Below are 27352 nucleotides of genomic sequence, written 5' to 3' on the forward strand. Positions count from 1 at the left end.
CTCATATATATCCCATAATCCTTGACGCCATTGTAAGGAGAAAATGATTCCAATTATTTGGTTAAAATCTGCCTCGTAAGTAAAACACTAGGAAGACTCAGATCTAGAACAAGACTGACCCCTAGTGTTTTTATTTTTTTGTCTTTTTTTTTTCTTTAGACAAAAAAGACCCTTCTTCAAGACAGATCCTGCCTGCTTGACCTAATGTTATTCGAAGGTTTGTCACCTGTCCTTACTAAATAGCTATCACCCCTTGAGGTCCATTAGGCACTTTTTTCTCTTAAAGCCCAAACATATATGGACGTCAAACCTTAAGTTCCTGCTGTCCACGGCTCGTGTTCACTTCTTTGCATGTTGTCTCTAACTCTGTAATTGATAGATGCTCAGACTGCTTCCCCTCAGCTAATGACCCCCGGCCTTGTTTCGTTAATTGTGTCATTAAACACTCTCCGAACGTTCCGTAACAGTAATGCAGCTCTGGGGTTTGAGCTGAGTTATTTTTCCTGTTTTTAATGAGATACTGAGATAATGCGGCTTATTACTATGCTCAAGTTAAAGGATTTCTGGGAAAGCATTAGGTTCACAACAAGCGCTTACAAACTTGGGGGAAATTTCCACTAAAAAGGGATTCAGTGTGGAAGGAGCACAAATGGGTATTGCCTCCTTATGTCCTCTTCTGAGGCCCCTCGCAGAGGGTGCAGAAGAGCGGGAGTTTCAATGAGCTTTCATTATTTACACAGCGGCTGAGCTTTCTCAGGTTGCTGCCGCACATGCTTCAGTTTAGGGAACCCGTCTGTGTTTACTTTCCCTGCTGCTCGCGTCCGGAGAGGACTTTGGAGAGCGGCTCCGGGCGGGTTTGTCGGGCGCATTTAACTCTTAGCGAACGTAATTCTGGAAGCCCTGGCCCGCGCCTCTTCCCCTCAGCAGCAGCCGGGCTGGTACCGGGAATGGGCTTTGGAACAGCCGCAGGGCCACCGCAGCCCCGCAGGGCCCCAGCTCTCTCCCTCTCCCTCCCAGCCCGCCCTGAGGGGCTCGGAGCACAAATCCTATGAGGAGCAGCTGCGGGATTTGGGGATGTAAAGCCTGGAGAAGGTTCAGGGGGACCTTATCACTTAACTACCTGGAAGGAGGCTATAGCCAGATGGGGTCGGCATCTGCTCACAGGCAACCCGATACAAGACCAGGGAACATAGTCTTATAATGCGCCACCTCTAAGGCTGACATTAGGACGAATTTCTTCACAGAAAAGGCGATTAGACAGGATGAGTCTTCACAGAAAGGTGAGTGGGCTGTCCAGTGAGATGGCAAAGTCACCATCCCTGGAAGTGTTCAAGAAAGGACTGGACTCAGTGCCATGGGATATCAACGTGGCAGTGCTCTCTCACAGCTTGGACTGAAAGACCTCAGATCTCTGCCCCAACCCGATCGGTTCTGTGATTGTGTAGAAATGGCGACGCTCCGCGCGCGCTCCCGGCCAACAGCCGCCATTGGCCGCCCGCCATTGCCCGCCCCGGCCCGGCCCCCGCCCCGCCTCCAGCGCGCGGGCACGAGCGCGCGCCCGCCCGGCCTTCTCGCGAGATCGGGAGCCGCTCCCGCGCCCTGTTTGAAGCTGCGCGCGCGGACGGCGTGGCCGTTGTTGGCGCGCGCGCGGGGCCGTGAGGGGCCGGTCCCGCAGCCGCTCCTCCGCCATGGGAGCCAGAAAGAAGCTGCTGCAGGTCCGGGAAGCCTTTCAGCTGGCCCAGAAGCCTCACCAGAACCACGCGAAGCTCGTGGTGGCTCTGAAGAGCACTTATGCTCAGGTACGGCTGCCCTCGGGCGGCCCGGCGCGGCGGGAGCTGAGGGCCCCAGCGGCTGCTCCTCTGGTCCCCCGGGGGGCAGGGACCGCCTCCGCAGTGTTCCCTTAAAACGAACACCAGTGTGCCTAAGGAGAGCCCGCGACCTAAAAACGAGCAAACAAACAAAAAGAATCCCCCAACCCTCCCCAAAAACCCACCCAAATGCCGCAAAACCAGGTGGCTGAACTATTTTGCCCAGTTGTCTCTTGCGAGCGCGGCGGTGAGAGCTGCCCGCGGGTGCTGGTGATGCCGCGGGAAGGTGTGAAGGTGTTTGGATGCCCGAGGTGTGGGTGTGACACAGGATATCATGGACGGAGTGTGATTGTTGTCCTGGAATCAGTCGGCCGGGTGGAACCTCCGGTTGTAATGTGCCTGCTGTGGAGTTACAGCAAAATACTCACTGAGGGGGGCACGACAGCGGGTATGCCTGACCGCTGGCTGTAGCCCTTTAAACATTTAAATTCAATTGGAAGCTGTCAAATGTAAGCCCACTTACTTTATTTTTCTGTGGTACAGCTTTGAAAGATGAACCGGATAGTTATCGTTTGTTGTGGTTTGATTTTTTTTCCCCCCAGTTGGATGATAAAGAAGGCTTTAATGAAAAATTCATTCACTTCCTCAAGTATGCTATGATAATCTACAGGCGGGAACCGGCAGTGGAACGAGTGATCAATTTTGCAGCTAGATTTGTTACTTCATTCTATGAGATGGAGAAAGAAGATGGTAGTGAGGAGGGAGAAGAAGATAATTTACTTCTGAATTATGTGTTTAAATTTCTGCTTGAGGTACAGTTAACATTTATTCTTAAATGTCTAACATTTCTAACATAGAAAATGGAAACTTTTTGCAGTGGGGAAAGTTGCTGCTACCTGACAAAACTTACAAATTAGAACTTAAAAAGTGAAAGCAAAACAAAGCTAGTGCTTGACACGTAACATCATCCCCATTCCCCCAACACAAAAAGATCCATCACATCACACGCAGTAATCCAACAATCAGATTTCAAAATTTGGGCCTTTGAGAAAAATGAAAGTTCTCCTATATGACTATCAGGTATATTTATAAACATGAAATTGTGGAAGTGTGGTGGAAATTAATTTATACCCTTCCTTTAATAACAAAAATATTAAAAGATCTTCTATACAACTGTGATTGGCATGTGTATTATTCCTTTCTGCTTACTGCAAGTGTTACATAGAAACAGAAACAGTTCCAACAGCATGAACACACAAATAGAATTACATTTTGCTAAACTATTGATTTTCCATGGAAAGATTATGGATCAGGTCTAAGATAACTGACCATAATTGCTAATGTCTTTTTTCCCTTCTAATATTTTGTGGAGGCAGAGCAGCAAGCTGGCTAATGCACTGCAGGCTGCATGCATTGGTCAGCGTGCTGCTTCCTTTGTGAAGGCACTGCTGATTTTCCAGAGTCACTGGTCCAGCAATGGGCTGTAATTGCTTTTCAGTTCTGTGACTTCTTGAGATTAAAAGTAAAATTAAATTGGAAAAGCTTTTGAAACATAGAAGTGCATATTTCATTTATTCTGTAGAATATTAGGCAGTTAGATCTGCATATTAATAGCCTTATGATGAAAATGAGAAAAATGTGATTATAAAAATACCTTTTTTTTCTTTCCCTAAGTCTCACAATGCCAACAGCCATGCAGTTAGGTTTCGAACCTGTCAGCTTGTTAATAAGATTTTGGGAAATATGCCAGAGAATGCTGAGATTGATGATGACTTATTTGATAAAATTAATGGAGCTATGCTGATTAGACTTAAAGATAAATTTCCAAGTGTGAGAATTCAAGCTGTCTTGGCCCTGTCAAGACTTCAAGATCCTAAGGATGAGGCCTGCCCTGTTGTTAATAGTAAGTAGTATTGGTCTTTCACTTTTGTCTAATTTACATTACTTTAAAGTATTTCAAAGCTTTTTTTTTTTTTTGAGCATTGAATAAGTGGATGTTTGAGGGTGTTCTTGTAATAACACATAAACTGTGAAACTTTGCTAGAGGAGTTGGAAGATGCAAGATGTGTGTTCAAGGGGAAAAGACAACTGTTAGGAGAGATCTAGACAGTCATACTGGGCTCAGGCTGCTCTGAACTGAATGTAGAAGTAGGCTTGTGAAAATGTGTTGTATACTAGAGTGGAGGTATAATACATATTTGTTCAGTTCTTGCACTCTAAAGACCCTTTGGTGCTGTTAATTGAATTAGTACAAAACTCTTAGGAGAGTAGAGATGATAGAGAAAAACTATTGTTGTCTCAAATTGTGATCACTTTTCTAGAAGAGATCAGCATCTCTGCAAGGCAGGGATCTTGATGATGCTTGAGGGTTTCTCTGTGTGTTGTATCATTCTTGACTAAGCTGCCATTTCCTTTGCCTCGAGGTAGACAAAAGTGTACATTTGTACTAGCAGAGCTGGTATGTAAATTGTGCCCTGATTAATCTTTACATAGTGCCTTTTGTGAAGAATTACTTAATTGGGGTTTTCTGTTGCTAAGGGAGCTTCTTTTAAATTTTATTTTCTATGTGTTGTTTATAGGTTACTCATTTAGGAGCACATAAATTTCATAGTAAGTCATTGTCTCACAGAGCAAGATGAATTTGTGTATACTGTGATTAAACTATATTTATAGCTGCTTTGAATTTTGGATAAGGTTCAAGAATATAATAAAAGAGTGTGAGGAATGTGAGGGATTTACTATAAGAGTTTTGGTAGGCTTAATGGAGATTGCAATTTTCCATTTCTAGGAAAATTTGAGGATCTAATCCAAAAGATAATGAAAAGGTACAATTAGTGAATAGAGGTCTTAAAGAGCCAATATTTGGAAATGTTTTGTTTTTCTGCTAGTAAATGACAAAGTGGTTATTTATGGGTGGGATTGAGAGCCGCAATTTTTGCAAAGAGTTATTACCTGAAGATCTTATGATTGCAAACATTATTTCTTTTGACATCATAGCTCAGCATGTAGTTCCTATAAAATCTTGGGGTTGTGACCCTGATCTGTTTCCTAAATTATCAGCTCTGCAGGGGCAGGAGAGGGGGTTGGTAACAGCTGCTGATGTTTTTTAAAGTATTTTCTGTTTTTCTATGTTTCAAACTCGTATGAAAGCATCATTGACTATTTTATTTTCAGTTTACAGCACATTGCTGGAAAATGATTCAAACTCAGATGTGAGACGTGCTGTGCTGTCATGTATTGCTCCCTCAGAAAGGACTCTGCCAATAATTGTAGGCCGCACCATGGATGTAAAGGAGGCTGTCAGAAAGCTGGCATATGAGGTAAATTGGTTCACTTGCCATTAATTTCAAAGGCTGACTTAGGAAAAAGGCTTGAAATATTTTATTATATTTCACTTAACACTAAACAGTTAAATACTTTATTTTCATTTACCACAATTTTGAGGGGGGGTGATTTAATCCAAGTTTTCTAGTTAAAACTAATGAACTTGACTGTAGAACTTTCTTGATGGAAATTACTTGTGTGGTAGAATTTGTCTGTTGAAGATGAGGTAGTAACAGTATAAGTTATGTATGCAGTCAGTTGTTTTTTCTCTATGTATTTTGTGATGTTATTGAAGCAAATTTGCTTCTCTATTATTACATAATGGATGTTAGGACCAGAGCAGTAGTAAAAAATGGCATGGTTTTTGTTTTGCAATTTTTGGAAGTATCAACCGTTCTTCATGTTTACATGCAGAGGTAAGAAATATGCTAACGTGTCTGTTCCTTATGCAGGCATCTTATGGGATATCTTGAAACAAAATGTTCAATTTTTTCACACAGAACTGCTTTTTTTATCTTAGGTTAGATTGGTTTTTTTCAACTGAATCTCTGTGTTAGTGGCTTTTTAAAGAAAGTACTAAGTTCTGCAATTTATTGTAGGTATTCATTACTCGGGCACTTTAAAGAGAGAGGATAGTTTTCATGTCCAGGTGTTGCTTTCAAGCAGAGCTGATGAGTTGCTAAGCTATGTGTTAATTTTATTTTACTTTACATTTTATTCCATGCACAAGGATCTGGTTGTTAATGTGTTGGTATAGTGCTGTTGGTATAGGTATTAGAGGTTTCTATTGATTTAGGATTTATGTGGATAGTTAAAACTCTTAGTATAAAACCATAGGTAGGTAATGGGATCATTTGTTATTCACATGTGGAAATGTATTTTAATGTCTTAATATTTTTTAAGGTTTTGGCCGAAAAAGTTCACATGAGAGCTCTGACAATAGCACAGAGAGTTAAATTGTTGCAACAAGGACTTAATGACAGATCTGGTAAGAGATCATAAGTTTCATAACATCTTAATACTAATGTTTAAGAGAGAATACTTTCTGATTGTAAAATGTTGGGGCGATGTATGCAGAAGCTGTGATGGCAATAATAAGGAGCTCGAAGGGAATAATGAGGTACCAGGAAGTGTTTAGACACATGAAATTTGTTTGCTGCTTTGTTTTTCCAGGCCCTTTATAGTAAGCAAACCAGAAAAGGATTGCACTTTCAAAAAACCTGAAAGCCAGTGAGCTTTAAAATAGCACCAAATGCTATTAAAATTTAAAACAAAAGTAATGAAACACAGAATTAGAAAAATGTAACTAATTTGATGTATTTGGAAATTACAGATATTTTCGTGACTAATAAATATATTAAAGAATTTAAATTTGAACATTAATATCAGTTTGAAAATATTTCCTATGTGCTTTCAGAGAGAAATCTTCTCAGCTGGTTAATATTTTGTTTCACCAGCTTGAATTTTTTTAAATGAATCTTTGATCCTTATGCATTTCACCATGGGGCAGCTTTATTCTTTTTAATGTCTTTTGTACTGTATCACTCTATAGAAAGAGCCATTCAGAATGTACCCATAATTGTGTGTTGTGGTGTTGCCAAAAGATGAAAACATCACCTGCATCTGAGCAAGGCAATTTTGACCTGCCTACGTAGAACACCCTTTTGGTTTTTTTGTTTCCTCCAACAGCAGCAATTGTATGCATGAATTTCACAACAGAAGCTACCAGTTTTACTGAGTGCTGGTGTGTAATGCCCCTACTTTGATTGGAAAGCCTGCACTAAGTTGAATTTTACTCTGAGAATTTCCCTTGCTGAGTGATGTGCTGCTTGGGAATTGTGAGAATTATGATCTATGTGGATATTCACTTACAAAACAAGACTGAAGTACTTTAGAGCTCTTTAAGGTGTGTCATGCATGCATGTGTTTTTATTGATCTGCTATTATTTTTGGCTATTTTTGGGGATCATATTCTGTTCTTGACAGGAAAGGAAGAGAATCAGCTGAGTCTTTTTTTATGCTGTGTAGAACTACACTTAAAAAGACCACTTCCTTCTGTATAGGAAGTTTTAGTCACTTTGCTCCATCTATGCTGAATTGGTCTGTAGTAGCCTACAGAAATTTGCCATGTTCTGTTTCTGAAGTCCAGCACTGAAAAACCCATGTTCTGAATTACTGTTTCGTATTGATACACTAGTTTTCTGTTTTATTTAACAGAACAATGCTGCTTGTCTGCTGGCTGCCACCACTCCCCCAGTAATCCTTGGTTTTCAGAGATACTTCTTAGGATGAACATATTTCTCTTAGTAATCTTTCAAAACTGGGGAGGAAACTACTTTCCCTAACTTTTCATGTGATCCTTCACTTGTCAGGAACAAGTATTTGTTGTATTCCTTTAAAGAAAAAGTACAGCCTTTCTATGTGACCTATTTTTTGGTGACATTGATGAGTTCAACATAAAGAAGTGGTTTTTTTTTATGATTCAGGACAGATACTTTCTTAGTGTCTGTCTCCACCTCAGGATGATTTTATATCCCAGCTGTTGAGGACTTTTTCTTGACATCTAGGATCACAGGGTATGTAACATCTGCCAGGGTATGTAGTTTTACTGATATCATATTTTCCTTGCCAGGTAGGACAGGTTGTACTCCAAATTGGCTATTCTGTATTGCAAATCCTGTAACCCTGAAGGGAACATATATCTTTATTGTGAAGGATATATATATCTTTATTGAATTTGATTATCTGGGTAACTCCTGAGGTAACAAGTGAGAAACTTGCTCATTCAAGGTACCTACATTGAAATTTTGGATGTTTTTCCATATTGGCTTCAGAACAAGGGCTTATAATTAGATAAGGTGTAGGGTACATAATGCGAATTCTGCTTAGTTACGCTTTTCAGGGTGAGTTCAGCTCTCATTGTACTGTATTCTACTAGTTTATGCTTTTCACCTTCTTGGAGAGGTATCTTATCCTTAGGACTGTAATTTAGCTTTTTCAAGGCCTTTCTACAGTTCTTTTTGAACTCAACTATATTTAAGTGCAGCATTATTATCATGAGTTACATATAAGAGGAAAGATGAATGTTGTCAGTGTGTGTGGATTTTGTTTCCCTTATACTGGATACTGAAAGAGCTTAAGAGCAAAATTGTTTTGCTCCTTAGTTATTATGTTTTTATCTCCACCAGACTCTAAGCCTTTCAACTTCCCTGCTTAAGTCTGGGTGAATGAATTTAAGATGTATACATTCTGGATGTTCCCATAAATATTTTTTCATTGATTAAATAGTACTCTCTTGATCCAGGAATTGTTTCTTGTGGCAGCGGTGAGTAGGTAGTTAAAGTATCATATGTAAACTTCATAATCCATTCACATAATTGAAATAGCATGAGAATTTTTTATGTCAATTCTCATGTAGTATCCTGCCTCCAAAAGTGGCGAGTCCTTAAACAGAGCAAGTATGTAACAATGCTTGCCCAGAATGTTTGGGACTGGAGCATCTCTGTTACAAGGACAGGCTGAGGGAGCTGGGCCTGTTCAGCCTCAGGAAAACTGGGAGGGGACCTTATCCATGTCTGTCAGTATCTAAAGGGAGGGTGCCAGGAGGGTGGAACCAGGCTCTGCTCAGTGCTGCCAAGCAATAGGAAAAGACACAAGGAGCAGAGACTGATGCACACAATGTTCTGCCTGAACACGAGGAAGAATTTCTGCACTGTGCCGGTGACTTTGCACTGGAACAGGTTGCCCAGAGATGTTCTGGAGTCTCCCACACAGGAAATATTCAAGAAGTGTCTGGATGCAGCCCTGTGCCATGTGCTCTGGGATGGCCCTGCTTGTGCAGGGAAGTTGGACCAGATGACCCACTGTGGTCCCTCCTAGTCTTACCTATTCTGTAATTCTGATTTTGAATATTTCTTCTATAGGAGTTTGTGGTTTGTAGGTTTTTTGGGTTGAGATGCTGTCCTTAAATGTAAAAGTTTTTTGGATAGAGGTTTTTTTTTTTATTAATTCCTTGTGAGGGGAAAAATTACGTTGCTTCAAAAAAAGAATGTATCCCAGGTAGTTCTTGCTCAACAGGGTTTTTATTTAAGGTAATGTTAAGTTTAACTGTATAATAACTTCTTTTGCAAAAAGACTTCTATAGAAAAATGTTTTATGAAAGTACATTTAAAATTTGATATTTTTTAAACTTTGTTTTAAAATATTTGAATTCCTATATTATTAGATGCTGTTAAGGAGGTAATGAAGAAGAAGCTACTTCAAGCCTGGTTACAATTCACTGAAGGGGATGTTTTAGAATTGCTTCATAGACTGGATGTAGAAAACTGCCCAGAAGTGGCCATCCCAGTACTAAATGCTATGTTTTCATTATCTCCACTTCATGACATCATTCAGAACTGTAAAAACCTTGATAGCAGGTATGCAGAGCATTCTTCATTTCCAAAAGATGAGTATTTTCTATGAGAATATGAAACTGAGTTCCTTTTAACCTCTTAAGATACTGGCACATTTCTTGTGTAAGAAAGTTATTTCACTATTATTGATGCTCTTTAAAGCCAGACAGACCCACATCTATAGCTTTGGAGTGCAGTGCATGTAGCATCTACTGATTTCAAAACATCTGTCGTGCTACTAACCAGAATGCAAGGCACTTCATGTGATACTGTGCATTTTCTCCCATAATAACAGAGTAAGATTTTGCTATTGCTTTCTAATCAGTGACAATTGGTCACTTAATTTCATCATCTGAGATTAGACTCCTACCACACTTCAAAATCATTTTGTTCTGATTGATCTGACTTTTGTCCTGAGCAAAATGAAGCTTCCATTCTGAAAAACTGGGCTGGAGATTTTTTTAAGTACCTGATCTCTTAGACTAACGACATTTTGAAAAGTAAGTCAAATTAGGCAGTTTATAATGAAGCTTACATTAATTTAATTTATGGAAAACACTAGGATTGTTTTTGTATGAAGTTTCTGAATACAGCTTGAATGATGGAGTATCAGAATCATAAATGGCTAGATTTTTTGTCTGTGATTTCTATTTGTTAAATTTACTTTTAAATAAAGACCTGTCAGATTAATGAGAATCTGTCAAAAGATCAGTTTTCATCTGCATGTTGCCTTGGGTGTTTTTGTCTGGGTTTTTTGTTTGTTTTGTATGTGAGCAATCTAAAGCAAAACGAAAATTGTTGATAGTTTACAAGTAAAATGGGATTCAAGGGAGTAAAAAGTACCACTGCAGAGTCTTTTCTGTTTTGAGGTAGAATTAATTCAGAACTTCATGTTCTTCGAAAACAAAGATTAATTGCCGTGCTTGGCATGAAAAATACTATGGATTTAAAAAGGAGTGGGGGGTCTTATGATGGATGATCTGTGTATGATGGCAGATGGATGATGAGGTTACAGAGTTGCTGAGAAAAAGTTGTATTAAATTTTGCATTTGATATGCTGTGATTGCTACTCCACTGCTGTCTCAAGATCTTGTATTAAAAATAGAAGAAAAAATTCATAGAAGCTGAAAAAATATTTTAATGCTGTTTTGCATTTCTTTGGATTAATGGTGTTCAGTTTTCCAGACTTGTGCAGTGATAACAATGTTTCATAAAGTACCTGGCTGGTTGCTCTAGGAGGTCTGAAGGGTTGGGCAGAATGTTTCTGCAAACGGGCGTGAGCAGCCTTGAGTTAAAATACTGAGAAGGGCAGTGTGGTGAATGGCTTGTGGAGCTCTGTGTCCTCAAGAAAGAGGAAGTTATTTTTCTCAATCTCTAACTATTTCTGTGGGGAATACCTTTGATAGGCTTTTATTTGCATTTTAGGAAATAATATTTATTTCTTATTTTCTAATACTTTTGTGTGTTTATTGTTTTAGACTCTTTTATTCATCTCTTCATATTGCTTTGTTTATTTCTGTTTAGAAAGCTGATTCCAGTGGAGGATTTAACAGCTGAGAATGTGTTATATTGGAGATGTCTTTGTGAATATCTAAAATCAAAAGGTGAAGAAGGTGAAGTTTTACTAGAACAGGTGTTGCCAGAACCAGCTATATACGCAGATTATTTATTGAGGTACATTGCGTTTTAAAATAAATCTTTTACCACTAAAATAGATTTATTTTTTTTTAGAGATTATTTCTTTTATTCAAGTGTTCAAGTATCCTGCAAACAAAAAATTGCACTTGAACAGGGATTTTAGCTTTTCTTTGCTTTTTTGAAAAGATTTTTGAGAGATTTTTTCAAGCTTGCAGAAATTGACACTTCTTCCAGTGTTGTCATTTGTGAAAATAAAGTAAAACTTTGCTGCTGTCCCTAAGAGAAGATTTTTGAATTGAAACTTCCCTTCTCTTTTGCCTGCTTAGGCAGGCATGCTTCCTAAAAACTTATGTTTGAAGGCAGTGACAGAGCAGCCAAATGAGCAGTTACAGAACAGTTATTTAACCCATCGCAGGAGGGTGGAAATGAATGTTCATGAATTTTGAACAGAATTTGCTTCTGAGCGTGGATAATGCTGGGAAATCTTAACTGAGGTGCTGTACCTGTAAAACAGTGAACCTTCCTGAAATGATAACAAATCAGATATGCTGAAAAATGCATTGTATTGATGGATGTTTCCAATTAAAAATATGCATATTCTTTTCTCACTGTACTGGGTGTAGCATACTGGTAGTGATTACAGAAGTCATTGCTACTTTTCAGTGTGGAATGTGTTAACATGTTTCATAAACATTTAATAAATGAAGCATCTGTGCTTTCTTAGTTTGGAAATGTATATCCAGTCTGGTGGGTATAAATTTATTCATTCATTATTCATTTTACAGTCCATGAAACATTTACTTTCCAAAAAATCTGTTCTTTCAGAGAACATTTGTTCTGTTTTCATCCAATCTTACTCAAAGTGCCTTCAGTTACATACTCTTCAGGGTGAGGCTAAAATTAATCAGGTTTACTAGTAATTGTTTATGGTATCAACTGTTAAACCCCTCATTGTTGAGCTGTTGTTTCAGGTAAGATTTTCAGTTCTCAGTTTTCTGGTGTACAGTGTACAATTGTGCAGTGCACTGTGAGGGTGTTGGTCAGGAGGAGCAGGAACATGCTGGTCACTGGGACTTCAGGAAAAAGCAGGATTGTGAGCTGCATTTCCATATGCACTGTTACTTGCTGCAGGTTATTATTAAGTGATCAGAAATGATTTTCATTTCAGATCTTCTTAAATAGTAGTTACATGTGAAATTTTTTGTCCTAAATTTGAAGAAATTGTAAAAAATTGCTAAAAATAACAAACTGTTACTGAAAAGTATCTACAAAGCTGAGGTAGAAAAAAGCATATTTTTCACAGCTCATGTCAATATTTGAATTGTATTTTATGATATTGAATTTTGTACTTGATGTTTCACTTCAGATTTTCTGAACATGCATAACTCACTGATAGATAAAATTTTGATAAAAAACAATTGAGTCTAGAAAAATAAAGAAATGGAACAAACTGATTACACTTTCCATGCTATATGGCTAAATGTATGTGATAACAGATTATTAGTCTGTGATGACATATTTAATCAGATTAAGACATCACTGTACACTTCCATGATTTTCTTGTATTTTGTCTTGTAGGCAATATAACAATTCTGAACTTGTAAAAGATACATTGTACCTAAGATGCAGGAAATAGTAAGAAAAATGGTGTATCTATACATTTGTTCCTAAGATGTTACCTTTATGCATTTTTACAGAACTGAAATCACATATTTCCTATTGTATTACATTCACAAAAGGGATTTCTTTAAATTAAGTGCATGATTTTGAAACTGTACATTATTTGGTATAAATAACTTCACGAAAAATAATCTATGAAAAGAACCCAATCATTAATTTTTAAGGTTTGTACCTAACATAACCACTTGTTTTTACAGGACACGGAAGTGGTGGGATTTTTTATTGGGGTGGAGCAGGAGTGGATATTTGGATTTGTTTGGAGTGTATTTATTTATTTACTTATTTATTACTGTCCAACAGTGAACCTGAATGTAATTATATCTGTTCTGTTTGGATTCAGTTATCTTCAAAATATGCCAATTCTCAGTGAAGAACAAAAAGAAGACTTCAATTGTTTTGAAAACCTGATGACAAAAGAATTCATAGGCCAGCAACTGATTCTAATCATAAGCTGCATGGATACCATGGAAGAGGGAGGAAGGTAAACTTAAATACCAAATTTGTGTTACTGAGCTTAAGACACTCATGCCTGAGGACAGGTGTAGAACCTCTGCTTGGAAAAGAACCTGATCAAACAGACAAAATACAGTTCTAATGCTAGCTGGAATAGAAAGCAGTCTCCTTAGTGGAATTGGTCCCAACATTGTGCCAAATATTGTCTGCTTACTTTTATGGAAATCTAAGTTCTAATTCTGATGCAGCATTGTTAGGGGAAACAAATTCAGTTGTTTTTGTAATATATCATTGAGATTATGAAATTACAAAACTGCTTATTTGGAGTATAGTATGTAAAAAATAGAGGGAGAAAAATGTATTGCTTTACAACAGATGACTTGTAGCAAGTAGCCTGTTTGTTTCTTGTGTTTTTAAGCTATAATCTGCTAAGGCCTAAAAGGCTACAAATATCTTAGATGCCAGGCTAAGTTGTGTTAACTTAGTCATTCTTATGATTTTAACAGCCTTTTGGTGTGAATTAAGAAGAGCAAATGAATTTGAAAATTCATACCATCTCAGGCATTTTGTGAAAACTTACAGTTATGATAGGATAAACACAGCAGTAATTTCAAACTCTCACTGGAATGTGTCAATGTGTGCCAGACTGGCAGGATAGTTTAAGTTGTATTTTTCTTTCTTTCTTTTTTTTTTTTAATTTTCAGTCAGATAATTTCCATGAAAGCATTCTGCAGTATTGATACTGTTTCTGCTGCTATGACTTTGGATGGTAGAGAGATATGATTAAAAAATTCAGCATTTTCTAATCAAAAGAAAACAGGTAAAATCAGTAAAAGAGAAACATTGCTAAGTAAGAAGATACATTTGGCAGTTAATGTAGCTATGGAGAAAAGTTTCATACTGTATTATGAAATCTTCATCACAATATCTCCAAGTTGGTAGGATAGTAACTCTTATGTCTTCCGTTTTCTTGAATAAGCAATCATTGTTTGTTTTTTTTCCTCTAATCCAGAAAGCATCTGCTAGTTATTTTACAAAAGATTCTCATTTTACCTTCAACTTCAGCAGCACTTATACCTCTGCTTGTTGAAAGATTGCTGAGTATTGTTAAGGATGAGGACAGAAGGATTCAAATTGTAAGTAACTGTACAAGCTTGTTTTCTAGTCTCTGTCCTCCCCATAAATCAAACAGCCTTTATGAAGCATTGTAAAAGAAATATCAGTATTTAAATATTGTCTCCTTCCCTCTTGGGCTTTTTTGGCTTGTTGGGGTGGTTTTTTGTTTTTTTTTTTTTTTTTTTTTTTTTTTTTTTTTTGTGGGCTTTTTTTTGTTCTTGTTGTTTGTTGTCATTTTGGTTTTAGGCATAGCTGCATTTTGTGGTTTTCTAGAGACCTTTATGTTTAAAGATGTGACTGGTGTTGTAAATGCAGTCCTCACACTAGGAATGTGTTACGCTTCAGTAGCCTGTTCCAGAATATTTTATTGTATTAGATGCAAAGTATTTTGACAAAAACATTCAAAGTGAGGATGATGTAGATTTCCAGGTTTCATATTTCTCTTCCTTCCTGTTAACTCAGATAGATGCTTAAGGTCTTCTTGTTCCTTGCTTACCCAGCTGGATGGGAAAAAATGGGACTGAAATGTGCTCATGGTAACATTATGTGTTTTCAAATTGAGGATTATTTCCAGGGAACCAGCTGATAAGAGAAACTGCATGGATGTGGAATACTTTTTCAGAAAGATAATATTTTAAATTTGGAGAAGTGAAATGCTTAGTATATATCTGAACTGCAATTAATGGCACTAATATACTGTTTATAACAATAGATTGCAGAAATTATATCAGAAGTTCGTGAGCCAATTGTTGCTATTGACCAGCCTATTGATGCTGCTGAAATAAGAAAGCGGAAGCTTAAGGTGAGCAGATTTTAGTTAATAATAAAAGTATTTTTTTTAACTTAATCCTCCAGAGTTTTACATAGTAGGTTAATATTGGCTAGTGGCAATAGAGTATCCCTGGCTAATACTACAGGGGTTACTATGTTAATTTTCTTTTTACTTTGTATTTCAGCTGGCTGAAATAAAAGTGAAACTTTTTGAAGCAAAGCAAGCTTTGGAAGAATGCATTACTCTTCAGGATTTTAATAAAGCATCAGTATTAAAAGAAAAAATAACTGAGTTGGAACACACAAAAAATGATCTGATAAAAACAGCAGAGCAACCTGAAATTAAAGAAATGCGTGTGGAGAAGGTCTCTTCCCTTCCTGTATTCCTAAGTGCTGATTATGTTTTAAAATTTATTCTTAATTTTAAAAGAAAGTGTAGCTTGGCCTTGTCTCAAATACATTTTAAAAATTGAAATCAAACATTTATGGTATTAGTATTCTTCTTCTGCAATTATAGAAGCCAGTAGTATGCTCTAGCAAAAGATAAATTGTATAGAAGCTGATGGTATGCTATAGAAAAAACAAATTGCAGTCTTGTTCTTACTCTTTTTACTCTTAACTAACTGAAAATATAAAAAGGAATTAATTTTGATCATATTTTATAGACAGATGATGACTAATATTCTTGCACAACACGTGTAGTGGACAGGAAAAGTTTATTTGGATAGGGTCAAATTGATTAGTGGCCCCATTCTTATCGTAGACACCATTTGTATTAATAATGTTTTTCTCTTTTCCCTGACCAACTTGAAGAATGATCCTGAAACACTGTTGAAGTGTCTGATGATGTGCTATGAGGTTCTGAAGATCATGTCTCTTTCTAAAGGCATCAGTCCAACCATTAATGAAATCATTCAGTTTCTGGTATGTAGGAATGCAAAATAGCTCAAACTCCTTAGTAAATGCAAAAATATTAAATGATACCATTGCCTTGTTCATACTGTATCTAGTCTGGTTTTTTGTGTGGATTTTTACAATTGTCTCCTCAAAACTATTTCAAGTACATCAAAGTGGCATCTGTATTTTGTAACTTGGAACTGTGTATTGTTTCTCTGCAAGAATGTTAATGTCTTTTATGAAGATATGTTTAGGCTTGTTGTGTGTTGGTTTTTTTGTTTCCCAGAGTGATCAACTCAATTTTGTTTGAAAACAAGTATTTATTAAAAACAAATACAAAGCAAAACACTCATGTGACTTTTGCCATTATTTTGTTGCTGATTTCAAACAACATATGCAATCTGCTTCTGTTTATATCTAGATAAACAGAGTATTTGATAGTTGCCATTTTCTAATACTATATCAAAATAAATTATTTCTAATTTCAGGGTAACATATTTTAGTAGTCAGAGTTTTATTTTCAGTTTATGTATTTTGTCTATAAAGTTTAATATTATTGTTTTCAGATACTTCCAGGTGTAACTAATGTCCACCCAGCTGTGAGAAATATGGCAGTTCTGTGTTTGGGTTGCTGTACTCTTCAGAACAAAGAATTTGCCCAACAACAGCTTCCATTGCTGTTACAGGTAAAATATCTGATAAGAAGTGAAATTATAGTCTTTGTGACTTAGTAAATAAATCTAGTCTTGTATCTTCTAACAAGCTATCATACATAGTAATGTTCTTTGAGAACCAGTTATTCCTGATTTTTGAAGATCTGGAGAGTGTGGTTTCCTGTAGATTTTTCTGATGTCTGATAGACTGAATCTTATCTTGGTAGTAGCATGTTTTACCTTTGTACGGTCACCTGTTGTCTTAAAATTTTCTAGGAATTCCTTATCTTTAAGGTCTCACTTTCTCTTCCAAATCTGGGTGAAATCTGTCATGTATTTGTTACTCAATACAGAAAAGAGAAGCTGTAGGATTCTCTAAGCTTTCCTTGGGAAACCAAACTAAAAATGTGTCTGACGGTTTTCACACTTCTGTTGCATACTTCCTGTGATACTGGGTGTCTGATTTAAATTCTGAGTAATTAATACATTTATATTAAGGGTTAAGGAAGAGTTGTTAACTAGAGGATAAAGCAATATTCAAACCAACAAACAATAGCATGGCCAAACATCTGTGAATATGTGAGCATGTTGGATGCTGTAATATCCACAGTTCCCAGCCTTGTGATGATTGTTGTGATACCAAGCTAATTATATCAAATATGACATTAGTTTTGACCCTGAATTTGAGGGAAGTGTGGGTGGCAACTGTGCTTTTCTAAGAGTGTGTTCAGGCAGACATTGGAGAAATGACAACAGAAGTTGAACTGATGTGCTTGGCTCAGACAAGATAGTAGAGTGGGTTCCTAAAAAAGTAACATTTACTATTGTTTTTAATTTGGCTTTGAGTATGTCACGTTAAAAAAAAAAGTTTGTTTGGAGAGGATTTTGGTTACTTTAGTAACTTAAATTTTTGAGTTAAGCAATCTTTCTGCAGATTGTGGGATTTACAATCTCTATGTAGGCTGCAGTCAGAAGCAGGATGTTGGACTAAACAGATGTAGAATCTCTGGGCTAACCCATGAGGCATGGTTTGACTTGCATGTAATTTGAACTATAATACATATAGTAACCTATATAACTGACTTTTATCACTCTCTTGGTCCCTGTTGTCTTTTTACATACCATGATTTTAATTAAACTGTACTTTTGTTTAGCTATATTTCTGTAATACCTAACACTCTGCAGCTACCACAGGTAAATATACTTTGTTTGTCCAGTGTCTGTTTATGGGTTGAACAATAAAATTACATCTCATACATGGATGTTCACTCCATGAGTGAAATTAATTTGATTTTATGTAGTGCAAATTGCATAGGTGACTTAATAAATTATTTCTCAGATTGTATTATAAATTCAGGTTTAAATTTGTATCACACCTTCCTAAAGTTGGAAAATTGGTTCAAGTATTATAAATAGTTTCCCAAAATAACCAATCTTATTAAAGGAAAAATCTTACTATGCCTAATATCAATATTGGTGGTCTACTGGAAGATGATATGTTTATTTTCCTTATTAAACCTAGGTTTTGCAAATAGATAACATAAAGGTAACGCTCAGCGCTTTAAAGGCAATCTTTGATCTACTAATACTGTTTGGAATTGAGCCTTTTAAAACCAGAAGAGGCAATGACTCTCAAAGTGAAAGTGCACACATTAGAACTGAAAATGGTGAGGATGAAAGTGAAACAATAGAGGAGGAAGAGGAGACTGCCACAGTTCACAGCCTTCTGAAGCTTCTCTCTGGCTTCTTAGACAGCAAGGTAAGGAATATTATAAAATTTGCCTAGTTTTGTTTTAAAATTATTTTTGAAGATGGCTTATCATCCTATTAAGTTGCCTGGGAATGTTATGTGATGTGCATTGGAATTAATGGTCTATTATTAAAATACCTGTCCTAGAAAATGACTACAAGTTTGTCACTGGTACAGGCTAAGATTACCCTTGAGCAGCTTTGCATTCTATTTGCAGGTGGAAACGTGAATGTAGAGAAGTGATTGGTAAGATAGGGTATAGCCTATTGCAGTAAAGTATTAGTGAAAAACATTATGTTGGTGTATGTTGTATGTGATGAGCTCTTTGTTCAGTTTTCAGAGCTGAGGACAGAAGCTGCAGAAGGCATTGCCAAGCTGATGTTCTCCAGGAGGCTGATCAGTGCCAAGCTCCTTTCTCGTCTCGTTCTGCTGTGGTACAATCCCGTGACTGAAGAGGATACTCGGCTCCGACACTGCCTGGGAGTTTTCTTCCCTTTATTTGCTTATGCAAATAGGTAATGCTCTTTGTAATTTGTTTGATGACAATATACATTCATCTAGCAGCTTCAGGAACCTTTTTTGGTCTTGCACTAGTAGAAATGGCACAAATGCAAATTAGATTTAGACATCTAATTCACTCTCCTATGCCTATTGCTTTTGAAAGTACATAATCTCAACCTGTGACCATTCTGAAGACTTTCCGTTAATGGCTTTCCATGTGGCTTCCATTTTTTTTTTCTTTCCTAAGCCTACAATTGAAACTCTTCTCAAAGAGATTAAATGAAATTAATTTAAAAATATGTGCTTTACTTATTTATGGTGTGGAGCACTACAGGTAAGCTTTGAAGTGTCACTAAAAAGTAGCTAGCAGGAATGCTTCAAAAGAAAAGCAGTTATCAAAGCAGCAGGCTGCTGGGTTATGGTTTGGGGTTTGTTTTTGAACCAAGGAATACTCCAATTTAAATTCACAGTACATTAAAATCTCCTGTTTATTTTGGTGGTGGACAAAGGAGGTAGAGAGCTTATGTAAGGGAATAAGAGCTTAAACAGCAATTCTCATCTCCTTTTACCTGCTGCTGAAAGCTTACTTTTCAGTAGCTGCTAGTGGTTTTATTAAGTTAGTACAAACTAAGTATTATCTGCTTTTTTATACATAGGTTTTAATTTAGATGTATTATGGCACCTAAATTAAGTTACCTTACCTATTTTTCAAAACAAATTAAATTAAATTTTTGTGGCCTATACGTTGCCACATTAAGAGGAGTAATACAAAGGGGAGTTGTCTTGAAGAGGCAAAAAACTCCTAAGCAATATTTGTATTTGCTGTAGTCAGAAAAAAAACGAAGAATACCCAATTTCTGATAGAATGGGGGTTTCCCTACTCAAAATTCTTATGAAAGTAACAGAAAAATTGATTTAATATGTTTCCAGTATCTCTGATAATGAGTAATGAATTTAAGCTTTTAACATTGATAATATTTTATTTTTGAATGTCATCTGATGCTGTGAATTTCATTCTCTCTTTTTATGAGTTCTAGTGATTGCCCACCTGAGTAGTCCCATGTATTTCCATGTCATTTGTAAATGAAGCAATTTCTTGTGGCATCTCATAGATGACTGTGTTCTTGAAAAAACATGGTGTATGTGTTAAGCAAAAATCAGAAAAATCTGTGGAGAAGAAAAGTTCTATGTCTTAGTCTGGCTCATTGATTAGAATCTCTGTTTATGATAGATACTGTATTATTAGCAGTGAATTATTAAGTACCAGATGTAATTTAGAAGTTGTCTGCAAAGTTGCCATTCAGTAAAGGAGAATTTGGGTAATAAATGAGATTTGATGGAGGCTCGTACCTGTTGTCATTATAGTGTAAGAGTTCTATTGTCATCACATTACAAAGGTTCCATATTGCTAGTTTCATACCTCCTTGGTGTTTTCTGTAGGCAGCTCCTCTAGGCACTGACTCTTCCTTGTCCTTACAGCAGCCAACTGACTCCAGTTCCCCCTCAGCCAACCAATCCACTCTTTTATAACACTCTTCTTATTGGCTACAGGTGTGGCCTGTTAAAATCAGGCCTGTTCCTTATATTTAATAATTAACCCAGCTGCAACTCTTTAGGGGGTAAGATTACTTTCTATACTACCTTTATTTACTTATGTTCTATCCCCCTACACATACCTAAATTTGATACTGATCTCTCACAGAATTTTAAAATTCCATTTTTTTTCTGGGGGCTGCTCTGTTAATCTTTCCACCTGGTCACATATAATCAAGAGGCTTACTTTTTGCAATGAAATATCTGAACACTATGGAAGAAATTTTGATCCTGACTTTTTAAATTATCTGTCATGTCAGAAAGGTGATATGAGATGCTAGAATAGGGACAATTCTTATTCATGGAATGTCTTACTATAGTGTATTAAACCTGCAGGCAGCATAAGAGGAGAAGCTTCTGCCTTGTGCCTGTGTGTTATTAGAGATGTTGGGGTTTTTTTCCATTTACAGGGAATAATCTGAATGATACTTCAGTAATGCTTGAGCCAATATAAGGCCTTAAAGCTGCTGAAAGGGAGAGTTCTTGCTTTGGTTCTTTTGTAGCCAATTGTAGTGCTCAAAAGGCTTTTTTGTCAGCTGGTTTTGCTCCATAATCCAGCAGCAAATAATCTGCTTTTTAAAAAATTACTTGCTTTCTTGGTTTTCTCCTGTAGTTGTTTGGGTTCAAATAGGAAGTTAATATAAATATCAGCAAGAGTAAAGGCTTCACTTCAACTGTACCTTGTACTTTTTGACATCTTACTTGTTAAATTGTTTTGACAAATCTTGTGGAACCACACTTCTAGACAACTTGCTGCATGACCAAGTGAAACATGATTTTTAGGCTTGGTTGGCAGGAGTTATGAACTCTTCTGAGAAAAAAATCACAAGTATTTCTTCCAAAAATCCTGTTAACCACTGCATACTTTTTTTGCCAAGTTTCCTTGCTTTCTTACACAATGAGAAGTACCCTCAAAGAAATATGCTAGCAGAAAGGAGGAATAAGCAAAAAAGAAGATTAATCTATGAAAATGAATTAGAGAAATGTATTTATGGAAATTTTTTCTCTTGTCCTTCAAGATAGAACATGTCTGTATATATCAGTTTCAGTAGGCAGGATGAATATTCAAATTCTTCAGAGGAAGGAAGTGTTACTTAAAACTCCCTTGAAATACCATGTGCTAAAATTTCAAGTGGTACTATGAAGCAATTTTGATATCTTGATCTTGCTGTCTGTTTCTTCCAAGATTGGCTGCTCCCACTTTGCTTTGATTGATGTACCAGGTCAGTGAACTTTCATCATGGAAGAGAAAATTTAATTTTGTCTTATTATGCTACTAATATTTGACTTCACTGAAACAGGTCCAACCAGGAGTGCTTTGAAGAAGCTTATCTTCCAACTCTGCAAACACTGTTAAATGCTCCTGCAACATCACCTTTGGCTGAAGTAGATGTCAGTAATGTTTCTGAACTGTTAGTGGATCTGACCAGACCAAGTGGACTGAAATGTCAGTCCAAGAAGTCTCAGGACTATCAGGTACAATGTATTAAACTGTCGGAAAGTAGCACTTGTGTCAGATTAAGAACTACTCCCCCTTAGTTTACTGCTACCTGTCAGGGCCTCTGTGGGATTCCTAGTGTCAGCAGTTGGATTAAAGGAGTGCCTGTTCAGGTAATGAAGTCTTTTAGCTTGACACTTTCTTGCCCCTTTTCCTTCCCTTTTCTTCCCCCCCATCCCAAATTTCCCATCCCTCTTACAATTAAAAAATGTTAGTAGGAACTTGCACATGGCTAATTGTTTATGTTGTGGAAGATATTTATAAAAATCAGTTGGTGAATGTACTGAAAATAGTGCATTTTAGGAAGATGTTTGCTGTGTAAAATTAGCCAACTGTTTAAATCAGATTGTTCTCACTGTTGTCTCTTGTAAATAGTTCCCAGCAAAATTTCTGATACCTAATTTCTTTCCTTTACAGGAGTTAACAGTGCATGATACTTTAGCCATGAAAATTTGCAATGAAATCCTGGCAGACCCAACTGCACCAGATGTCCGTATTTATGCAAAAGCTTTAAATTTTCTAGAACTCAGTAGTTCTTCTACAGAGAATCTGCTGGTGCTGCTCGATGAGATTCAAGAGGTAGTACATAAAAAGCATGGTTCTTACTTTCTTAATCATTAGTAGTCTAATATTCTGATACCCCTAAAAATGGGCCTTTTGTTTACTTTGACCGTATGACTGGAATTTATCTTCTAAACAGTTTTGAAAATTAATTTTTGAATAATTTATTATAATCTGAGCTGGTATCACTGCATAAACCATAGACAGTATAAGCAGCTTGAAACAGTGTGCCTGACTTGATACATTGCAGTACAGTAAGTTCTTTTGTTAACTGTGGTGTAGTTATTATTTTTAAGTTAAAATAAATTTCAGTATTAAGTCTTGCAGTTTTGCAACTTATCTTTAGTTAATTATTAACGGCTGAAATTTTACACCTAAACTTATGGTATAATGGGAAGATCATTAGGCAACATGCAAAGGATGCTTGATTTAAGATGAAGTAGGAAAGGATTACAACAGTTTTACTTTGGTGCTTTTATTATTATGGAAAAAAATTGAAATTTGGAAGTGTGGCACATGAACACAATGGTATATAGAAATGTTGGTAAGAATACTGAATCCATGATGGGCATATCATCCAGTGATAGCTGTACTCTGTCTCCAGTTGGTTTAATTTTTTTCAGGTTTTCTTTAAAACAAATTATGAAAAAAATATTATATTTTAGTGCTTAGTATTGATGGAGAAAGCTTTTCTTCTTTTAGCTTGACTGGTCACTTTCATATCACATAATGTATCCTTTGTGTAGTAATTTAACCTAATTCTATTAGTAAGCAAATTTTATAGATAAAAGACATAGTTGTAAATTCAAGCAGCATTTAACATGAAATGTCTGCTCTCCAGAAAGTGGAAGATAAACCTTGTCAAAGAGCTATTGAGAAACTCCATATGAAACTAACCAAGGATCCTAATGTGGGCAAAAGCCACTCTGGAAGAACTGAGGAAACAGGTGTGTCTGAAAAGACACAGGAAAGAGACATCACATTGTCTGAAAATACTGTTCACAATGAAGAAGGTAATTCAGGAGGGGTGTAGCATGTGTACAATTCAATGAATTGTTTAGATGTTTCGAAAATAAGAAGTAATGGGACTTGGGAGGCAATTCCAGCTACTCCCCATATCACTTATGCTCCAGCCCCTTCCCCAGCTCCACTGCCCTTCTCCAGACTCACTCCAGCAGCTCAATGTCTGTCTTGCAGTGAGAGGCCCAGAACTGACCAGGGGGAGGGTTTGAGGCCTCATCAGTGCTGAGTAAAGGGGAATGGTTACTGCCCTGGACCTGCTGGCCACAAAGTCTCTGGTGCCAGCCAGGATGCCACTGCTGGCTCATGCTCAGCTCACAGACATTCAGCTCTTGGAGCTGCTCCCTTATCAGTGTCCTCAAATGGAAAACCACTGTTCCCATGCTCATGATCCTCTGATTCAGGGGACTGGGCAGCCTGAGCTCCATCAGTAATATTAAAGAATCCAGCAAATCAAGCACTGAATGGCTCTGCTTTTTTCTCTAGTCCTGCTAGTCAGGTGACTAGCCATCTTCAGCAAGTGTTCATCCAGTGTTTTGTTTGGATTTTCTCCTGCTTTTACTGTACTTTTGAAAGTCCTTCTTTATTGTCTCACAAAACACTGACCAGGTTCAGCTGTAATTGAACTTTGGCCTTTGGTGCCTTCTCCTCAGGTGTATGAACCACAACTCTGTCATCTTCCTGCAAAGCCTGACCTGCTGAACTTGCAGAGATCCTGCAGTTCCTTTTTCCTCTTGAGCTCCACAAAGAGGTCCCTGTTCACACAAGTTGATCCTCTGTCTTGCTTGCTCAGCTTCCAACACAGTGGAAGGAGCTAAACAGTCATCAAGAATAGTTTATGTATTATTGACCTTTGCTGGGGTGGAGCTACAGCTGAGTGACATTTTAAACTTCCTGTTAGCTTTATTAGCTAGTTTCTGGTTTACAGAAAAAGTGAGGCTTTATAATTTTGTGTGGCTTTTTAATGTAGCAGCCCAAATTTAAAATCCTGGTATTTAAGATAATCAAGTTTTAATTTATGAGTTCTGCGTTTGTTATTCTGTTTAACAGAAAATAATGAAGATGCTCTTCATACTCCAGTTAATGAAGTTAAAGAGACTGCAAAATTAAGATCCACAAGAAGCAAAACTGGCAGAGGTACAGTGGCTACAATATTAGTTGTTTTTAATAAAATAATTTCATACTAACTTTTTGTGAATGTATAGATGGGAAAGCCATTCATACTCTATTGTAGATTTACAGTTGTATTTGTTAAAAGATTAAAGTTGTTTGTTCTTTGGAAATTTTGGTGCTGTTAGCCTCTCCCAATAACACAGGTTTCAGAAAAGAAAAAAGGACTGATACAGGCCTGCAGATAACCCAGCTGCAGCCACTGAGAGTAACATACAGATGTTTCTGTGAGAAGGAGAAAATTGTGGGGTTTTGGTTGTTGGCTTTTTGTGACCATATTCTATCAGTGCAGACTGCATATTTCTATGTTTCGAAGCAATTTCAAACACTGAAGAAAAGTAGATACAAAACTAGTTTAAGAAAATAAATGATATCAAGATATGAAAAAAGACTTTTGCTTATACTTAGGACAGCGGAAAGCGTCAGAAGTGAGGTCTGTGAGCAGAAGAAAAACTGGTGCAAGTGTAAAACGTGGTCTTGAAAGGTAAATCCTTGTCTCCCCACCATCAAAACTATGATGTCTGTTCTAGCAAGGAAATTTCATTCAAATGTTTTTCTTTCCCAAACATATATGTTTTGATATTCTCTGTTCCAAAAACACTGATAATATTTTAAGGAAAAAATTTCTTTGAACTGGTACTTTTGAAAGAGTGGCAGGTTCTGCCAAAGGAGCTTGTAATATTTTTGAACATACCTTTTGTGTGTTAACAGATATTCTAGCTGAAAAAATTCAGATTTTTGGTTTACATTATTGCTCTTCTTCCAGTTAAGTTTTTTCTGCCTTTTTAAATCTCTTCTGTGGAAGTAAAAATGTTTTAAATTTAAATTCTTTTCCCCCTCACAGTTTCATTGTTTTTTGTCCAACATTTAGTTGACAAGCATCTAGAAATGACTGAGAAGTGAATATAGACAATGGATTTCTTCCCTTATGATTTTGCAGGATATAAGCATTAAAACAACATTATCTTTGTACTTTTCAACTGTGTTCAAATCTTTCTTAAGCAAGTAATCCATTTACTGTGGACTTTATTGTGACCAGGGTCAGTCTCTCCCATTTGCCTATTTGATGTGTTTGCTTTGATTCCATCTAATTTTGGGGGAATTTGATTCCATAAAATTTTGCTGATTTTGCAACACCTTATCACGTGGTTATCTTTACTGATACTGCTATATCGCTTGAAAATACCAATACATTCTCAAAAAATAAAAAGGGTTTAATTGGTAAGAAGTATTTTTGCTCTTTAAGACCATGTTTCAAGTTTGTTCCTATAAAAGCTCTTCAGTTTTAATCTTTTTTACCTAATTCTTAAACAATCTGTGTTTCAGTTGTGATCAAATTCCAGAACCAGTCCCAGTGTCAAGTTCAAGGCCTCAAAGACGAGCAAAAACTTTGGCACTGGAGAAAACCCGAATGAATCTTTCCAGACTGTTAAATGAGGAAACAGATGAGTGAAGACAGGAGAAGAAAGTGCCTTTGTCAACACTGGTAGTTAACATCAGACTTGAAAATAAGATTTTTTTCTTGCTAGTCATATTTACTCCTTTTATATGAATCATTTATAATTCTACATTTCTATATTTTTTTTTAATAGATGCTTGTATTTCTTGTAATTCCCGATATGAAGTCCCTCATTCATGTAGTAAAAATGGATTAAAATATTACCTGAACAAAACTTGGATGTTTTTCTTTTACTTTATAGAGAAGAATGCATCCTACCCCTACCTGAAAATAGAAATTGGTGTTGGTGCTAAATATTCCACAGTTAAAGCTGTTTTGATATTTAACAGTAGCAGAGTGGTTGCTTGTGATGGCAGCAATTTTGAATGTACCTACTTTAACAGCATCTGCTTTCTTCATTTTTATAAGGTTTCATGACAGTAAAACCTGATCAGCAGATACTTACTTACTATTCATGTTAGTGTAAAATAGTTGATCTTAATTGGGAATTCTGCTTTCTGCAGATGGGTGTCCACTTAATTAAACAATGTCAAAGTGGTAGAACTGAGTAACTGATTTTACAAACCATACTGAAATCTACTGATGCTGACTTTGTTACATAGAATCAGGGATGTGCTTTTAGAAAAGCATAAAAATATTTGTGGTACAAAATAAGATCTGGTAAGGAAAGGAGTATTTAAATAGAGAAGGGGCAAAAAATGAAATCTTCTAAGGTCAGTGTTGTGTCTTGTTTCAGTAGTATCCAGTTGTTACTTCTTTGTAGCTCTGAAGTTCAGAAGGTGGGAATGGCCAGGAGCTGCAGAGGACAGCAGATGAAGCCGTGATCACTCCGCAGTCACCGTGGCTGAGCAGGGTCACTGGCGTTGGAAATGCCGCAGCAGCCGTGTCCGTGTCACAGTGGGGTCATTTCAGAGCAGTGGCACCAAACTCACTCCGTTCCTCGACATGCACATCTCAGCTATTGATGCCAAATGCAGACTTTAGGGAACGTGCATTTTAAACTGGTAAATATGCTATAAATGATCTTTGGTAATTCTTAGGAACGACTTAGGGACACAAGTGAAAT

General features: G+C 36.8%; 1 protein-coding gene across 2 annotated transcripts; it reads left to right on the forward strand.

The window, feature by feature from the left end:
- The first annotated feature begins 1594 nt into the window (after nt 1–1594).
- Nucleotides 1595–26558, forward strand: NCAPG (non-SMC condensin I complex subunit G). 2 transcript variants are annotated; one of them, XM_030947963.1, is made up of 21 exons: nt 1595–1799; nt 2411–2620; nt 3483–3711; nt 4983–5128; nt 6036–6120; nt 9358–9550; nt 11051–11200; nt 13185–13325; nt 14310–14433; nt 15126–15215; nt 15370–15549; nt 15998–16108; nt 16648–16767; nt 18257–18493; nt 18818–18999; nt 21880–22054; nt 22494–22655; nt 23479–23650; nt 24708–24794; nt 25236–25311; nt 26154–26557. In XM_030947963.1, the coding sequence occupies exons 1-21, from the start codon at nt 1689–1691 to the stop codon at nt 26278–26280; spliced, it is 3108 nt and encodes a 1035-aa protein (XP_030803823.1). In that variant the 5' UTR covers nt 1595–1688; the 3' UTR covers nt 26281–26557. The 2 variants fall into 2 exon arrangements, with proteins under 2 accessions (XP_030803823.1, XP_030803824.1); XM_030947964.1 differs by having other exon boundaries at nt 1661–1799; nt 2479–2620; nt 26154–26558.
- Nucleotides 26559–27352: the final 794 nt, after the last annotated feature.

Source organism: Camarhynchus parvulus, chromosome 4 (genome assembly GCF_901933205.1).
Source record: "Camarhynchus parvulus chromosome 4, STF_HiC, whole genome shotgun sequence".
NCBI classification, from domain to species: domain Eukaryota; kingdom Metazoa; phylum Chordata; class Aves; order Passeriformes; family Thraupidae; genus Camarhynchus; species Camarhynchus parvulus.

Excerpts from the sequence above, each read along its gene's own strand:
- NCAPG (XM_030947963.1), top strand. The coding sequence starts at position 1,689 with ATGGGAGCCAGAAAGAAGCTGCTGCAGGTCCGGGAAGCCTTTCAGCTG. Across the intron at positions 15,216-15,369 it reads TAAGAAAGCGGAAGCTTAAG|CTGGCTGAAATAAAAGTGAA; the intron begins GTGAGCAGATTT and ends TTTGTATTTCAG. Across the intron at positions 16,109-16,647 it reads ATGAAATCATTCAGTTTCTG|ATACTTCCAGGTGTAACTAA; the intron begins GTATGTAGGAAT and ends TATTGTTTTCAG.